At 42.7% G+C, this 16,395-nt stretch overlaps 2 protein-coding genes across 27 annotated transcripts in view; one reads left to right on the top strand and one right to left on the bottom strand.

Moving 5' to 3' along the window:
* Window positions 1–322: 322 nt before the first annotated feature.
* LOC123381364 (translation initiation factor IF-2-like) lies at window positions 323–7,503 on the bottom strand. The gene is made up of 2 exons (XM_045042059.1): window positions 6,591–7,503; window positions 323–669 (listed from the first exon to the last, which is right to left on the bottom strand). The coding sequence occupies exon 1, from the start codon at window positions 7,501–7,503 to the stop codon at window positions 6,736–6,738; it is 768 nt and encodes a 255-aa protein (XP_044897994.1). The 3' UTR covers window positions 323–669; window positions 6,591–6,735.
* Window positions 7,202–16,395, top strand: part of ATXN2 (ataxin 2) — a 145,822-nt gene continuing 136,628 nt past the window's right edge. For 12 of the 26 annotated variants that reach the window (XM_045041551.1, XM_045041557.1, XM_045041550.1 and 9 more), the window contains exon 1: window positions 7,204–7,707. In XM_045041551.1, coding sequence (XP_044897486.1) covers window positions 7,502–7,707 — 206 coding nt within the window. In that variant the 5' untranslated portion in view covers window positions 7,204–7,501. Of the gene's footprint in view, window positions 7,708–16,395 lie in introns of all 26 variants that reach the window. The other 14 variants (XM_045041553.1, XR_006587890.1, XR_006587889.1 and 11 more) reach the window with 5 other exon arrangements.

The raw sequence follows: 16,395 nt of genomic DNA, 5'->3' as shown, positions 1-16,395 counted from the left end.
AATAAAAGGTAATATGTGCACATGATAAGACAAATTTTCAAAAATGAAATTTCCAACAGTGCAAAAGATATAAAGTATATTTTCCTTCTCCCTAGTCCTCCAGTATCAGTTTTTTTCCTGCCCCATCTAATTTAGATGTATGCATATAAACACAGGTAAAAAAAATATATAATATATGATATGATATATACTTGTTTAACACAAGTAAGTGTATACCATACAAGACCATCTACACATTTTTTTATGAATTGTTTTTTTTTTTTGTTTTGTTTTACAATCTTCTGCTTTTGGCTTAACAAGTCCCCCCCCCCCCCCCGCTTTACTGAAGAATAATTGGCAAATAAAAAGCAATATATTTAAAGTAGACAAGGTGATGGTTTGATCTATGTAGACACTGTGAAATGGTTCCCATAATCCAGTGAATTAGTATCTGTCGCCTCCCATGGTTACCTGTTTTGTTTTTTTTCTTTTTTTAAACAACAGGTTTTAAAGATCCTTTTGGATCAGTGTGAAGCTCTGCCTCTTTCTCACTGAACAGCTGAGAATATTGCATCTTCTGCTGCGTTTAGGATACTCTATGAGGCATCTGACTGCTCCCTGCTGATGGGGCTTCTGTTCTCTGTTCCAAACAGCACTGCGGGGGTCATCCTCGCACGTTCATCTCTCCACCTTTATTGGGCCAGAGGAAAGGGGCAGTTTCAGTGTTAATGGGCTCTGCCAGCTGTAGATGGGGACTTTTAACATTCGTCCCTTCTCTCTCTAATCCAGCGACGGGCAGTCGGTAGTGCTGCCAGGTCACCAGAACCTTGCCTTTGATGAAACCAAGAAGAAAAGTTTGTTTTTCTCAGAGAGCCCTCTTAGGTGTTCACTATTTTATATAGGAGAGCGGTTTAGAGACCAGATGTTGCGGGCAGACTGCCACTGCCTGGGTTCCGATCCTAGCTCTAGCATTTAATGAATGTGGCCATAGGCAAAACGACTTAAACTTTTTGTGCCTCAGTCTCCCCATCTGTCACATGGCAATAATAATCCTATCTACTTCGCAGGGCTATGCAGGGTTTCTCTACCAACCTAGGCCCTACTGACATTTGGAGGGGGATAATTCTTTGTGGGGGAGGGGAGTTGTCCTATGCACTGTAATGTGTTTAGCAGCATCCCTGGCCTCACTCACAGCACGCCAGTAACATTTACTCTTCAAAAGGTTTTTTAAATGTTGATTTATGGGGGAGAGAGAGAGAGAGAGAGAGAGAGAGAGAGAGAGAGAGAGAGACAGAGACAGAGCACGAGTGAAGGAAGGGCAGAAAGAGAAGGAGACCCAGAATCCAAAGCAGGCTCCAGGCTCTGAGCTGTCAGCACAGAGCGTGACACGGGGCTCGAACTCACAAACCATGAGATCATGACCTGAGCTGAAGTCAGACACTTAACCGACTGAGCCACCCAGGCACCCCGCATTTACTCTTCAATTGTGACAACCAAGGATATCTCTAGACATTTCCAAATGTCCCCCAGGGCGGGGAGGAGGCAGTGCAAAATTCTCCCTTTCCATTAAGAATCAGTGGGTATTGTGAGGATTACATGAGTTCTTACGTAGAGAGCACTTAGGGGGCACCTGGATAGCTCAGTCGGTTAAGCATTCAACTTTGGCTCAGGTCATGATCTCTTGGTTCATGAGTTCGAGCCCCACATCGGGCTCTGTGCTAACAGCTCAGACCCTGGAGCCTTCTTCAGATTCTGTGTCTCCCTCTCTCTCTGCCCCTTCCCCGCTCACACTCTCTCTCTCTCTCAAAAATAAGTAAACATTAAAAAAATATTAAAAAAAAAAAAAGCACTTAGAACAGAGCTGGCCCATAGTGAATGCTATATAAGCACCTGCAATTATTATCATCCTCATTCTCTAGTCCAGGCCTACCTTATGGAAAATAAATCGTTTTGGTAATATGGGGGCTTAGGCAAGACGGGGAGTATTGTTAAGCTGGTATCTGATTCCACTCTGGAATAAGAATCCAAGTCTTCATTTTAGGATGATAGGTCAGCAGTGCTAGCTAGTATTAATTATAGTCTGATCCCTCTGGGGGCTCTATTGGAGGGTTCCTAGTATCTTGTAGCAAACTTAACAAGCTCCCATGCTAATGCCCACTTCAGCTGTCAGTGTTGCTGCACACATCAATTTTAAATCCCCTCCTGCAATTCTCCAAATGGTGCGTGCTTCAAATCTCTGGTTTCCATAAATCTGGCCGCTGGAACAACAGGCTGCCCACAAAATTCACCCAAAAAAGGGGGGGGAATGAAAACAAAAAGAGAGAAATGAGGAAAAACAAAAGGCTGAGTTTCTTTAAATTTCTGGCTCTGCGCAGTGCAAGCAATTCCAATGAAGAGTAAAGAATTCTTTCTTCTGTGTCTATTTCAGCTGGCCTCCAGCTTTTGCTTCGTGAATAATGTCACCGCATCATTATTCTGTCCCACAAGGTAAAACAAAATGAGCAACTTAACAACCAGAAGTGTGCTTGTGTGAAGGAAAGACTCATTTAAAAGCTTTTCAGATAATGTTGCTGTGTTCCCTACTATTTTGGCACCCCCACCTCTGTTTTTTCAAATCTATGGGAAAGTTGTTACTTTGCACACAAGGTGTATAAATAATGCCCTCCTGGAAGCACTCCACACCATACACTTTTTCTCTTTCTTTCTTTCTTTCTTTCTTTCTTTCTTTCTTTCTTTCTTTCTTTTTTTTTATTGCTTTTAGTCTTTTGGGATTCCTGGAGTGTCTACAAATAGATTAGCCTCTAAGAATTCTGAGTAACCATGGTTAGAAAAAAACACTGGTTTAATTAGCCATGGTCCTATTTTTGAAATTACATCTGCTCTCTCTCTTTTTTTAAAATGAGGATTGGTCTATGCAAAAACTTGAAGAGGATGGATTTTTGGGGGGTGCATGTTAGTTTTGATTTGAATTAATTTTCATGCTTTTGAAAGTGAAATCAAGAGTATTGAGTGAATAATGTATCATCATACATTAAACATGATCCAATGAAGAGAGCTGAAAAGAAATGATTGCAGAAAAATGAATTACTGGAAATACTGGATCATCTGATGTGTGCTGCTGTTCTGAGAGATAGCAAATCGCTCTTTGCATTTCTGCTTTGCGTAGTTACATCAGTTTTTCCTCCCCAAATCCTCAGACTTGATTAATCAGTGAAGTGATGAAAATTAAAGGGCCCTGTGGCTCACTGAAGGGTCATTGAAAATCAAAAAGCAAGTATAGAATTCACAGGACTAGATTCCCAAGTTTGAAAGGCTCTCCCTATATGCCTCCTCACTTGATACTCTTTTCATTTCTGAAATAGTGGTTGGAATGGTAACAATTATTTTTGAAGTTTAAATTTTAGCAATATTTCTCAATCTCAGAACTCCTTTGGGACAATGTTCTTCATTGTCTTTGATGACAACTCTCCAGTGACACTTGTTGGTTTGGCTTAAATGGCTGCCTGAAAGTCATTTGGGAAGCATTCAAAAATTTACATTCTATTGGATATAATATATCTGATTTCAGCATTTGTTTTTAAAGAATTATTCTTAATTTTAAAGATTTTATTTTTAAGTAATCTCTACACTCAACATGGGGCTCAAACTCACAACCCTGAGATCAAGAGTCGTATGCTCCACTAACTCAGCCAGCCAGGCACCCCTTTAAAGAATTCTGAACGCACATGGAAACCATAGGAAATACACTTTTTTGGTCATCTGTATTGGTTGTCTTTTGCTGCATGGCAAATTACGCCGGGACTTATTGACTGAAACAACAAAAGGGTTGGGAATCTGGTGTGGCTAAACTGAGCACCTCTAGCTCAGGGTCTCTAACAAAGCCTATTAAGATGCTTTCATCAGGGCTGTAGCCACATCAAGTCTGGATTGGGGGATGATCCACTTCCAAGCTCCCCACATGGCTGTTGGCAACCATCAGGTCCTCACTGCTGTGCTCATACACAACAATTCCTTGCCATGTAGGCCTCTTCGTAGGGTAGTTCACAACATGGCAGCTAGCTTCCTTCAAACAAATGAGTGAGAGAAGACCATCCCAAACAAAAGCCACAGTCTTTTTATAACCTAATCTCGGAATTGGAAGCCCATACTTTTTTCAAACTTTTTGTTTGAAGGAAGCCAGTAGGTCCAGTGGAAATTCAAGTGGTAGAGCTTTCATGGGGTCTGAACCCCAGGAGAACAGGATTGCGTGGGGTCATCTTACAGGCTGCCTACCACACCATTTGTCTTCAGGTGCATTATCCTGATATTTACATTTGTTTAAAAAAAACTGTTTTTTTTGTTTGTTTTTGAGAGAAAGAGAGGGGAAAGAGAGAGAGAGAGGGAGAGAGAAGAGGAGAAACAGAGGCAAGGGGGGGGGGAGGAGAGAGAATCTTAAGAGGACTCCACACTGACCATGAGATCATGACCTGAACCGAAATCGAGTCAGACGCTTTACCAACTGAGCCACCCAGTGGCCGCCTGACATTTACATTGAAAGCTTAAGCCCCCTGAAGTGATGTCACAGTTGCTGTTAAATAGCCACATCTTTAGATGTCCAGAATTTAGGTGAAAGCTTTGCAATAAAACACATCCTTGGTTTTGGGTGGTGATCTTCCTTCAGCAAATAAAAAAGGGGTGTGTGTACAAAACAGACTCGATGGTAAAGGTTCTCTTGGTTTCCATTTTAATATAAAAGCAGAAGTGGGATTTTAATGATAAACCCTCAAACATTCCAGGTGTGGATGTAAAATGGCAGAGTCACTTTGGAAAAGAGTTTGATAGTATCCTTAAAAAGTTAAATATAGGGGTGCCTGACTGGCTCAGTTGGTAGAGCATGCAACTCTTAATCTCAGGATTGTGAGTTCGAGCCCCATGTTGAGTGTAGAGATTACTTAAAAAAACAAAATCTTAAAAAAGATAAGAGTTAAATATAAATTTGCAATACCACCCAACATTAAATTTTTAGGCATCCGTTGAAGAGAGATGAAAACATGTATCCACATGAAGACATACTTTGCAAATGTTCATAGTGGTAGTATTCATAATAGCCCCCAACTTGAAACAACTAAAAGTCCACCAACTGGTGAGGAGATAGGGGAAATGTGATACATCCATACAATGGGATGTATCACTACTCAGTGATAATAAGTAATTAAACATTGATACATGCTATGACATAGATAAACCTCCAAAACATTATGCTAAGTGAAAGACCACCTATTGTTATAGTCCATTTATATGGATATGTCTAGAATAGATAAATCTGATGAAAGTAGATTAGTGGTTGTTGGTGCTGAGAATGGGAACCAGGAGTAAGTGCAAATGGGTGTAAGGATCCTTTTGGGGTGATGGAAATGTTCTGAAATTAATGGTGATGGTTGCATAACTGTGGATTTACTGAGAATCATTGGTTTGTAAACAAAACGGGTAAATTTTATAATATGAAAATTATACCTCAATAAATTGTTAAATATATTTTCAACGATAGTGGGTGAAAACTTGGAGATTTCTTAAGCCTAAACCAAATCAAGTTCAGCTGTCAGCTTCAGGTTTTCTTACTCCACTCCCTTCAGTCTCCCACCTGTCTGCAGTTTGGTCCTAAGACTTAATTCGGGGATCTTGGTCCCAGACATGGTTAACTATCAAATCATTAAACCAGAGAAAGTTGATTGTATTTCTATTATGGTCCTTCTATTTTTTTCCCCCTCTCCTCTGTGTGTGTGTGTGTGTTTTTTTTTTTTTTTCATCTCAATTTCCTTTGGGTTAAATTTTAAAGGATTTTGCAACTGTTGGCTTAAAAGAATAGTTTTCTTTTTCTTGTCAACCTTCTTTTTACTTCAGATGGGAGATAAAGCTGATTTCCTACATTTCACATACTTGTAGAATATAATAATTTTTGCCTGGACTATCTAGGAGATTAATTTCCATTTGGTTACTGGAGACTTGTGGCTTAATCATTCTCCCAAGTTTTTCTATGTCTTTACCTTTATCTGACAATTCTGGTAAGTTGAGGGGGAATTTTGGTGTTTTCCCCCCTATCATTTCCTTAATTTTACTTAAAAGCCTAGATTCTTCACTCAAAAAAATTATCTGTTTGCTTCCAGTTTAATTGCAACACTTAAAAAATGGACTACTGTGCTGGCTAACAATCTAAGTTAAAGTAAAACTTCTAAAGGGGTCAAGGTCTAAAGTTCGCACATTCTTGTGAGGTCTGCTCTGTTTCCACCACGGGAGACCCCATTATCCATAGCTCTACCAATCACGTACATTTCCTTTTGAGTCTCATGAATAAGGAAAAAAAGAAGTTCAAGTGAGGGAAAATGGGTTCAAATGAAGGTCAGATACCCAAAAGAGCTTTCTGGCTACTATGTTGCTGGGGTGGAAAAAGTAGGGTAAAGGTAACCAGATGCGGGTGGCCCAGGGAGGTTGCTCGACTCCAAACTTGCTAGTCTTGGCAGGGAAAAAAAAGGACTGCCTTTAGACATCCAGTAACGCGGTGAGAACCCACTGTGTGCCAGGTGCTGGGGATACAAAGACAACTATGGGATGCTTGTGTTCTAGATGCTTCTTACGTAGCAAGACAGTCTCCGCCCTGAAAGGACTCGCAGTCCATGCTGGAGGTTGCATCAGGTGGGGGTAAACACGGACTCTCCCAGCAGTCTGAAAACACTGAAAGATTACTGGGGGGGCGGGGAAGAAACACTTCCCTCCCGTCCTCTAGACTAGGCCGGCCCCGAGGGCGAAGACAGACACGCCCTCCCGAAGGGCAGACCCGCCTCGAGGAGGGCGGATCTGGGCCGGGCCGGCCGCCGGGCCCTCACCCGACCCCCGCGAATGCGGCCCAGCGCGGCGCCCGCTCCTCACGTGTCCCTCCCGGCCCCGGGGTCGTCTCACGTTCTGCTTCCGTCCGACCCTTCCGACTTCCGGTAAAGAGTCCCCTTCCCGCACCACCGCGCCCACCCGGCGTCGCCACGCGGCGTCTCTGTGTGCCCGACCCCCGATGCGCTCGGCGGCCGCAGCTCCTCGGGGCCCCGCAGCGGCCATCGAGCCACGCCGCTTCGCCGCGGCCAGGTGGCCCGGGCGGCGCTCGCTCCCGCGGCCGGCGCGGCGGGGCGGGCGGGGCGGCGGCGGCGGCGCGGCTCCGGGCCCGTATCCCTCCGCCGCCCCTCCCCCGCCCGGCCCCGGCCCCCCTCCCTCCGGGCAGCGCTCGCCTCCCTCCGCCTCAGACTGTTTTGGTAGCAACGGCAACGGCGGCGGCGCGTCCCTGCCCGGCTCCCGGCGGCTCCTCGGTTTCAGCGGGCCTCCCCGCCCCTTCGTCGTTCTCCTTCTCCCTCTCGCCGGCCCGGGCGCCCCCCCGGCCGCGCCATCCCGCGCCTCCCCGCTCGGCGCCCGCGCGTCCCCGCCGCGCTCCGGCGTCTCTTCGGCGCGCCCGGCTCCCGGCTGTCCCCGCCCGGCGTGCGGGCCGGTGTATGGGCCTCTCACCATGTCGCTGAAGCCCCAGCAGCAGCAGCAGCAGCAGCAGCAGCCGCCCGCGGCTGCCAATGCCCGTAAGCCCGGCGGCAGCGGCGGCCTTCTCACGTCGCCCGCCACCGCGCCGTCGCCGTCCTCAATCGCGTCGTCTTCGGCAGTGGCTTCCTCCTCCTCGGTGGCGGCGGCGAGCGCAGGCGGCGGGCGGCCCGGCCTGGGCAGGTGGGTGTCGCGCCCCAGCCCCCTCCGCTCCGGGCCTGGACGAGCCTGGGCCTCGCGTCCCCTCCCCCGCGGCCCACACCGTCGTCCCCGCCCCGTGACCGGCCTGGCTTGGTGGGGTGGGCTGGGGGCCCGCAGTGGGGGTGGGGCTCCCACTCCCCTCTGGAGCCCGGGGGTTTGGGTGGGGGCCGCTGCGGGATCCCTCCGGGAATGTCAGGTCGTGTCCAGTCTCCAGCAACATCCCCATCCCCTCCCCCAAACGGTCAAGATGGAAGGACTGGGCAGCCTCCCCCTCTCCATTTAAGTGTTTGGGAGGGATTCACAGGTCTCAGCATTTGTCAGTGTCTGTTCCTCCTTTAACCCCAACATGGAGGGGATGCTTGGGCAGCGCCCCCACCCCGCAGTTTAAATATTAACGTGGAATGGTCTTTAGGTTTTGGTTCAGTCTCTCGAAACTTGCCAACTCCCCCATTGGGGAATAACGAGGGAGGGGGGAAAGTTAGGGCAGCGTCCCCCCTGTCCGTTAAAGGGGTAGCCACGGGGCTCATCCGGAATCAGGAGGGTCTGTGAAGCGCCCCTAAGCACCCCCACTCTCTGTCCTGGGAAAGGTCGAAGAACCGGATTGAGGCGGGTAGTGGCCCCCCGCACCCCTCCGCATTTAAATGTAACGCGGCGGCGGGGGCTCCCGGACGCCTCTGGAATCGTCGGGCTCCGTGCAGTCTCCCGCAGCGTTCCGCCCTCCCCCACCTGAGGAAGGGGTGGGGGAGTGCCCGGCCCCCTCCCGGCCTCCCTCCTTCCCCCGCAAGGCCTCTCCGCCGCGGGTGGTGGCCGATCCGCATTGCTGTTTCGAGGCCGCCGAGGAGAAGGCGCCTTTGAATAGTGGTGGGCGAGGGCCGGACCCAGGCGTGCGTCAGAAGTCCAGGCCAGATTGGGGACATAAGGGGATGGTGGTGGGTGGCAGGGAGCGGGCACGGTGCATTTTCCCCAACCCTCACCCCAATTTTTGAAATTTCGAGCGGAGAGGGATTGCAGCTGGGGACGTGGTGGGGTTCCTAAAGGCAGAAATGCAGGTGTTTACTTGCGTCGTCTCCCCCTTTCCCCCACCACGCACCTAGGTTTGTGGTAGGGACTAGGATCTCTGTGTTGTCTCAGTTAACCGGGTCTGACTCCGGAGGGTGTGTTTGTGCGGGAAGGCCTGTTGGGGGTGTGTGTGTGTGGGGGGGGGTGGTGGTGGTGGTTGTCAGTTCGTGTTTCGCGAACTAAGAAAAAATGCTTAGTGTTCAAACGGGGCAGCAAATGTCAATAGACTCCATTCCATTGTGGCCAGTGTCCTTAACTTGGGGAGTGCCGCCAGAGCTCACCAAGGGCACGCAAGACCATTTCCCTTGTGCCCCGAGCCCATCCGTGTTGCCGGCACTACCGGGCCTTCGTTAGGCCTAGGCGGGGTTGGCAGATTCGACGACGAGGGTCCTCCCTAGACAGACATCCTGGGCTTTAGAAGGTGGGGTAAGAGGATTTTTTTTTTTTTTTTTAATTTCATGCACCGAGTTTTCTTTTTGAAAACAGATTTTCAGCAATCTATTTCCAAAGAATTCTCATTTATGATAGGAGAAGTTATCCGTCAAGATGAATCAGAGCTGATTTTTAAGGAATTGTGCTTCCTTCTAGGGAGGGGGAAGGGCCAACATTGGTTTTCTTACTTCTACCCTACCCACACACCCAGAGTCGCCCCTTCTCTGAACCACCCACAAACGTTAACCTAGTCCAACTAGTTCAGATGAAGTGCTTATTTTCCCAGCTCTTTCACTTAGGATTCTGTAATTCCGTTTCCCTTTTTCACTGGTATCCATAGTGAAAAATGGAAAAATTTTGTACATAATTTTTATTGAAAAGGATATCTTTTTTTTCTTCTTAGGTCTCAGAAATTTGGCAGATATACTCAGCTTGTTCAAATAATTGAAAAATAATACTTACGCTTTTAAGTTGCATCAGCTCTCCTTAGGCTTAAAAATTTAATAATAAAGAATTTGTTCCGGAGTGGCTTAAGTGATCAAAAAAATATGGAATGTTTTAGTACCAAAGATCTTTTTCTGTTTCTTGAGGCTTCACGAACATCCAAGGTTAATTTAAATTCTTCCTTGCTTTAAGTTCTTTTATTTGAGACATAGATTCTGGCCCTTAACTCATTTTGATAGGTAAGAGATGTTTTTATACTTATACAGGATTTTAAAGGTACTTGTAGAATTCCTTTTGATTTTGAACTATTGTTCCTGGGTTCTTTGTAAATTAATTACAATTTCTAGAGTCTCCTCACATTACGTTTGTGTGTATCAGCAGTTAAAATACGTATCTGGGGCCAAAGGTGAGGAAAGAAAATGCAGCTTTGGGTTTGACATGTTGAAAAGTAGTAAAATATTCTTGAATGTCTAGAAATTCACATGTCGTCTTTAAATAACATTTCATCATATTTGACTTTTTTTTTTTTTTTAACTTGAATAGTGGATTTTCATGGCTTTCAAAAATTTATTCTGTCTTAAATTGTCATGTATGTTTTAGAAGGTGGTTTTATATTAGAACAACATACCCATAATATTAAAGTCTGCATTAATCTAATTCTTATTTTTGCCTTTTACATTTTCATGTTTATGTGACTTTAGCGATTATGTATGTTATTTGTGTTGTTTTTTTCTCCTTAGCATTGTGTTACAAACTTTTTTTAGGTTTTTGGTTAACCATTCTATTGTCGGAATTTGGGTTTCCACCTTTACTATGCTAGATAGTGGTGCAGTAAACATCTTTATACTAATAGCTTTTGGCTTCAGTCTAATTATTGCCTTAGAGAAAGTTCCCAGGAGTGGTTTTTACTAGGTCAAAGGGCTTCAAGATTTTTATGGCTCTTGCTAGCTGTGCCATATTACTCTTCAGAAGACTTGTATTAGTTTCCATTGCCAAGAAGGTGGCTCTTCTATAGAATGGTTTCTTTGTCAAACACTGTGGGGGATTTTCAAGGGAAAAGTTGCACTTACTGTCAAGTGAATACGTTATTAAGTGCTTTTGTTAGCTACCTGATTATTTATACTTGAGTTTGAATTTGGTTTCTCTGAGGACTTAATGAAATAATATATGGGAAGATGCTTTGAAAACAGTAACTGTTAACACTAATGAGGATACATGGTTTATCTATTGTGCTCATACTTCCAAAGACTCAGTTACTAAGTAGAGGAATGAAAGTTCTGAGAAACTTGTTCTGAAGCTTTTGTTGTTGTTAATCTCCCTTATTCATCTAAAAGTATTTTTTATTAGTTGTTAGCCAATGACCAAGCTATCTTTGTTAACTTTTATATAATTTCATGGCACTATTGGGAATTATCACTGGCTAACCCATATCTCTTCTACGCCCACATTTTCTTCCCTATTTAAAAAAAATAATGGGTTTACAATTCTGTTACCCCATTCCCAATCCTAAATAATATAACATTACAGTTTCTTTGGATACAGGATCAAATGTGAATAAAAACTTACTTTAGTAATTTTCAGCTTAGTACTTTCATTGCTTCTTTCTCTGAAGGCATTGCAACTTGGAAATTATGCTGGAATATAGTGTAATTTTTCATCATGTTCCACTTAAATATTTGCAAGATACTCATCTTTTAAAATATTTCTTAGAAGAGCCTAAAAACTTTGACATCATTGAACACATAGAATTATTGAAAATCTACGTACAGGCAGTTATCAGTACTTGGGATATGCCAGTGAATAAAACAAAGATAGCTGCTTTTCTGGTGTTTACAATTTAACGTAATGAACCAGACAATAAACAAGAGACATTAAATTAGCACACTAGATCTGATATTAGGTAGGAGCTATGGGGGATTAGAGGAGAGCAGATTAAGGGTATAATATGGGAATGTGGGGAAAGGAAGTGGGATGCAGTTTTAAATGGGTTGGCAAGGCTTCTTTGAGCAGGTAACATTTGAACAAAGTTTTGAAGGTGAGGTAGTTAGCCATTTGCTTTTGATCTAGATTAATTAGTCATATGGCCCCATTTGTAATTTATAAGGTTTAAACTGCATCATCCTTTATTAATTCATTCTTTTACGTGTATTGATAATAACGAAATTTGTAGTTGGACCAAAAAAAATTAATTGGCATTTAGGTCATCAGAGGTGAGCTATAGAAGGCTATTTATTGAAAGGTGTACATTTTTGGTTTTCTACTGGGCTTATTTATTTTAACCTAATTGGCTTAATTTTCATTCTCAGTACCTAGAGAAAAAATACACTTTTTAAGTTGGGCAAACACCTACATCAAATTGTCTATCTTTGTCAAAAAAGTAATCCTGTAGTTGCTTAAAGATACTGCATTTGAAAAGTCAAAACCTTCATGGTGTATTTTCCATGTCTAATTAGACCGTTATAATTTTACACAGGGGATGTTAACTCATATCATAACTATTCAATAGCCATATGTTTTGACTTAAAGGAGGAACTGATTTTTAAAAAAAAAAATTGTTTTTGGTCCTATAGCTGTGTTAGAATTTACTTTTACCATGGCAAAGTGTGTTTTTATTTTGTAATTCTTATTTTTTCCTGGTTATTTCTTATTTCATTGAACTGTTTCACCATTGAGAGATGTAAGGCTAATAGGGCACTGCAGTCCCTGGGTGGCTTAGTCAGTTAAGCATGTGAACTCTTGGTTTCAGCTCAGGTCATGATCCTCTGCATTGGGCTGAGGTGGGCTGAGCTGCCAGAGCAGAGCCTGCTTGGGATTCTCTGCCCCTTCCCCTGCTCCTTCTCAAGAGAATACTTAACTAGGACTTAAGAATGTAGAATAAAGGAGGTTAAGGCATTCATAGATGTCAGAGAGAAAACCGGTCCTTGGTTCTTACTACAAACGTTTCCAATTGACTAAAGGCTGTGCAACACTCCATTAGAACAGAGAAATAATGGCTGTGGGGAAGCCAAGTCTGCAGGAGAGGGATAGCTGGGCTGGAGGCCACAGCTCAGGTCCAGGACGGCAGGTTAGTGTGCTCACCAGAAAGCGCTTGCTTTCCAGTCTCTGGGATGCTGAGGATTTCCTTAGACAAGAGCAAAGTATTTTTGTTTTTGTTTTTTTAATTAAAAAAATTTTTTAAATGTTTATTTATTTTTGAGAGAGACAGAGGGTGAGCAGGGGAGGGGCAGACAGAGGAAGACACAGAATCAGAAGCAAGTTTCAGGCTCCAAGCTGTCAGCTCAAGAGCCTGATGCAGGGCTTGAACTCACAAACGGTGAGATCATGCCTGAGCCAAAGTCTGATGCTTTAACTGACTGAGCCACCCAGGTGCCCCGAGCAAAGTGTGTTTTTATACCTTGAAAAAGGTGTTAAGTTTTTAGAAGATTTTTTTCCCTGGGATTAAAATTTTCTATTTTGGGTAGTGATAGTATTTTGGTATCCTATAAAGAGTTGAGCCTGAACAAAACCCTGATTTTGTAGCTATTTCAAATGAACGTGACAACTTTGGTGGACATGTAAATAGAGTTTATTAACAGGCCTGTCTGCTACTGTATCTTTTTAAGTGAAAGTACTTGTTTCTGTTTGTTTGGTTTTTGGTTTGTTGTGAAGCATATCTGGGTCATCTATGACTGTTACCCTACCAATGTTTTAGGTCAATACAGTGGTCTTTTTCAGCAAGAGTGTTACTAAAATAAAAAAAGTAGAAAGCTCTTTCCTCTTGAGGTCTTTTTGCTTCCTTAGATGTTAGTCTTAAAAAATAGGGATGTTTTTGTCAGAAAATTTACTCATCAGTGAATGTGAAGCTGGTATCAAGCCTTTGAAAGGTTGTAGCATCTTAATCTAGAATTTTAACGTTCGAAATTTTAATTTTGAACTCCTAACGTTTCCTTGCATTACTTATGCTTGGGAGAAGTTTGAGCTGTATCTTAATGTGTTTTCTGATATCCTTAAAGTATATTTTTGTACTCAAAAAGAATGTCTTATGCTTTTGAATGTTCTTCGTACAATAGTAGTATTTTCCATTGAGGTGCTTGCCAAACAAAGCACATTTGCAGTTTTGTAGGCAGTGGTGTCATGAACCACTTCCCTGTTATTTAAAACGCCAATTAATTCAAGAGATTTTTATATCTCATATATATTTAATATATGTATAAAATTTCATACTTTGTGATAGGAAGATTTGTAGAGAATGTGGTCGCTGATCTGCAGGGGATCTTAAGCTGCCTGAGTATAACGGAGGTAAGAGATGTATTTGAACCAGTGTCCAGAACAGGTTTCTTCTTTTTCTTTTTTTACCTTTTTAAAAAAATTGGAGCATAGTTGACACATAATGTCACATTAGTTTGAGGTGTACAACTTAGTGATTTGATATGTTTATGCATTATGCTGTGTTCACCACAAGTGTAGCTACCATCTGTCCCATTGCATCACTATTAAAATATCATCGACTGTTTTCCTTATGCTCTTTTTATTCCTGTGACTGACTTCATTTCCCCCCCTTCCCCCTAGAACTGTCAGTTTATTCTCTATATTTATAGTTCTGATTCTGCTTTTTGTTTATTCATTTTTTTCAAGATTCCATTTAAGAGTGGAATCATATGGTATTAGTCTTTCTCTGACTTATTTCACTTAGCATAATACGCTGTAGATCCATCCATGTTGACTCAACAGAATAGATTTAGTCTTTTTGTTTGTTTGTTTGTTTAATTTTGTGAGAGAGAGAGAGAAGGGAAGGAGAGAGAATCCCAAGCAGGCTCTGTGCTGTTAGTACAGAGCCTGATGCAGGGCTCAATCCTGCGAACCATGAGATCATGACCTGAGCTGAAGTCAAGACTTGGACACTTAACTGTTCCACCTAGGCACCCCAGAACAGATTTATTCTTGAAATTAGTAGAGAAACAATCTTGTTACAGGTACTCCCTCATTTATATCTGAAAGTTCTGCCTCTTATAATTTGAAAAATAGTAAGTTGTAAATACTCATTGTAGAAAAGATTGCTGAGAATCAAAAAGAAAGCCCAAACTTCTTTAAAATCATCCACAATCTTTCTTTGAGTAGCTACTGTTGGAAGTTTGGAGTTCATCTTTTCAGACTTTTTATAAACATATATATGATAAACAAGATGGAATCAAATGGTACATACTGTTTTGGATTCAACAGTATATATTGTCTTTTAAAACATTTCCCTCACGCCTGGGTGGCTCAGTTGGTAAAGTATCTGACTCTTGATTTGGCTCAGGTCATGACCTAAAGGTTTCTAGCCCTAAGGCAGGGGCAGGGCTCCCTGCAGAGCCTGCTTGGGATTCTCTCTGCCCCTCCGCAGCTCACACTCACTCTGTATCTCTAAATATATAAATAAATAAATAATAAATAAATAAATAAATAAATAAATAGCTTAAAAGAATGTTTCTCTCCTAAAACTCTAGAATTTTAGAGGAGGATGAAGAAATAACAGAAAATCTTATTTTAAAGTAGAAGGGAAAAAACCCTAAGCTTCGAAAAGTTAGGGGACTTGCCCAAAGCAACTTATTTGTAGAATTTTATTATATCCCTCTCTTTAAATAAACACAGACCTAGACGTAAACAAGATCATGCTGTGCATTTTACAGAATGCGACAACCACAGGCAGTCCTTGACCTTCAAGATATCTTTTTGTAACCTTGAGATTTGGCTCGGTAAAATAGAAGGTCTGGTTCTTTATCTTTTTAAAAAATACGTGTAATTTTGTGCATATGTGGTATGAAATCGACTTAAATGTTAAGTCCTTGGTTGTATTATTTTTAATGGCTTGGTATTATGAGTCTGGGTTTGCTTATGAATATTTGTCAAAACTATTAACCTCAGGTTTTATTTGCTGAAAATTATTTTCAGTTGTGGTCATGTGAAAATCTGAAATTCCTTAAAAAAATTTTGTTTTTATTTAATGTTTATTCATTTTTGAGAGAAAGAGCATGAGTGGGGTAGGGGCAGAGAAAGAGGGAGACACAGAACTCAAAGCAGGCTCCATGCTATCAGCACGGAGCCTGACGTGGGGCTTGCATGAACTCTCGGGCTTGAACTCATGAACCGTGAGAACTGTGAGAACCTGAACTGAGGTTGGACACTGGACCAACTGAGCCACCCAGGCACCCCTGAAATTGCTTTTAATTTATTTTTACGTTTTTAGACTTTTTTTTTAAATATCTATTTATTTTTGAGAGAGACAGAACGCTGATCAGGAAGAGAGAGAGGGAGACACAGAATCTGAAGCAGGCTCCAGGCTTCGAGCTGTCAGCACAGCCTGACTTGTGGTTCAAACTCACAAACCCTGAGATTATGACCTGAGCCGAAGTCAGACACTTAACTGACTGAGCCATTCAGGTGCCCCTTATTTATTTTTATATTTTTAAGGTTTTGTTTTTAAGTAATCTCTACACCCATCTTGGGGCTCAAACCCACAGCCCTGAGATTAAAGAGTCGCATGTTCCACGGACTGAGTTAGCCAGGCGCCCCTGGTATCCCTTTTAGTTTAAAAATATTCTAATGTGAATTGCTTATAGTATTAGCCTTGAAGTGGCTGTAAAATAACAATTTCATACCATGTTTAATAGCTAACTGCATTTTGGGAACTGGATAAAATGGAATTCTAGGATGTGTCTTTGTAAATCCCATCAGTTTGTGGTATGAAACTTGTCGGTGATGTAATAATGAACGTGA

This window comes from Felis catus, chromosome D3 (assembly GCF_018350175.1).
Source record: "Felis catus isolate Fca126 chromosome D3, F.catus_Fca126_mat1.0, whole genome shotgun sequence".
In the NCBI taxonomy this organism is placed as follows: Eukaryota; Metazoa; Chordata; class Mammalia; order Carnivora; family Felidae; genus Felis; species Felis catus.
Note: the sequence above shows the minus strand (reverse complement) of the source record. Positions and strands in the feature narration are given on the sequence as shown.

What these genes read in the sequence shown, in the direction of transcription:
- LOC123381364 (XM_045042059.1), bottom strand. Translation starts at nt 7,503, where the DNA reads ATGGTGAGAGGCCCATACACCGGCCCGCACGCCGGGCGGGGACAGCCG.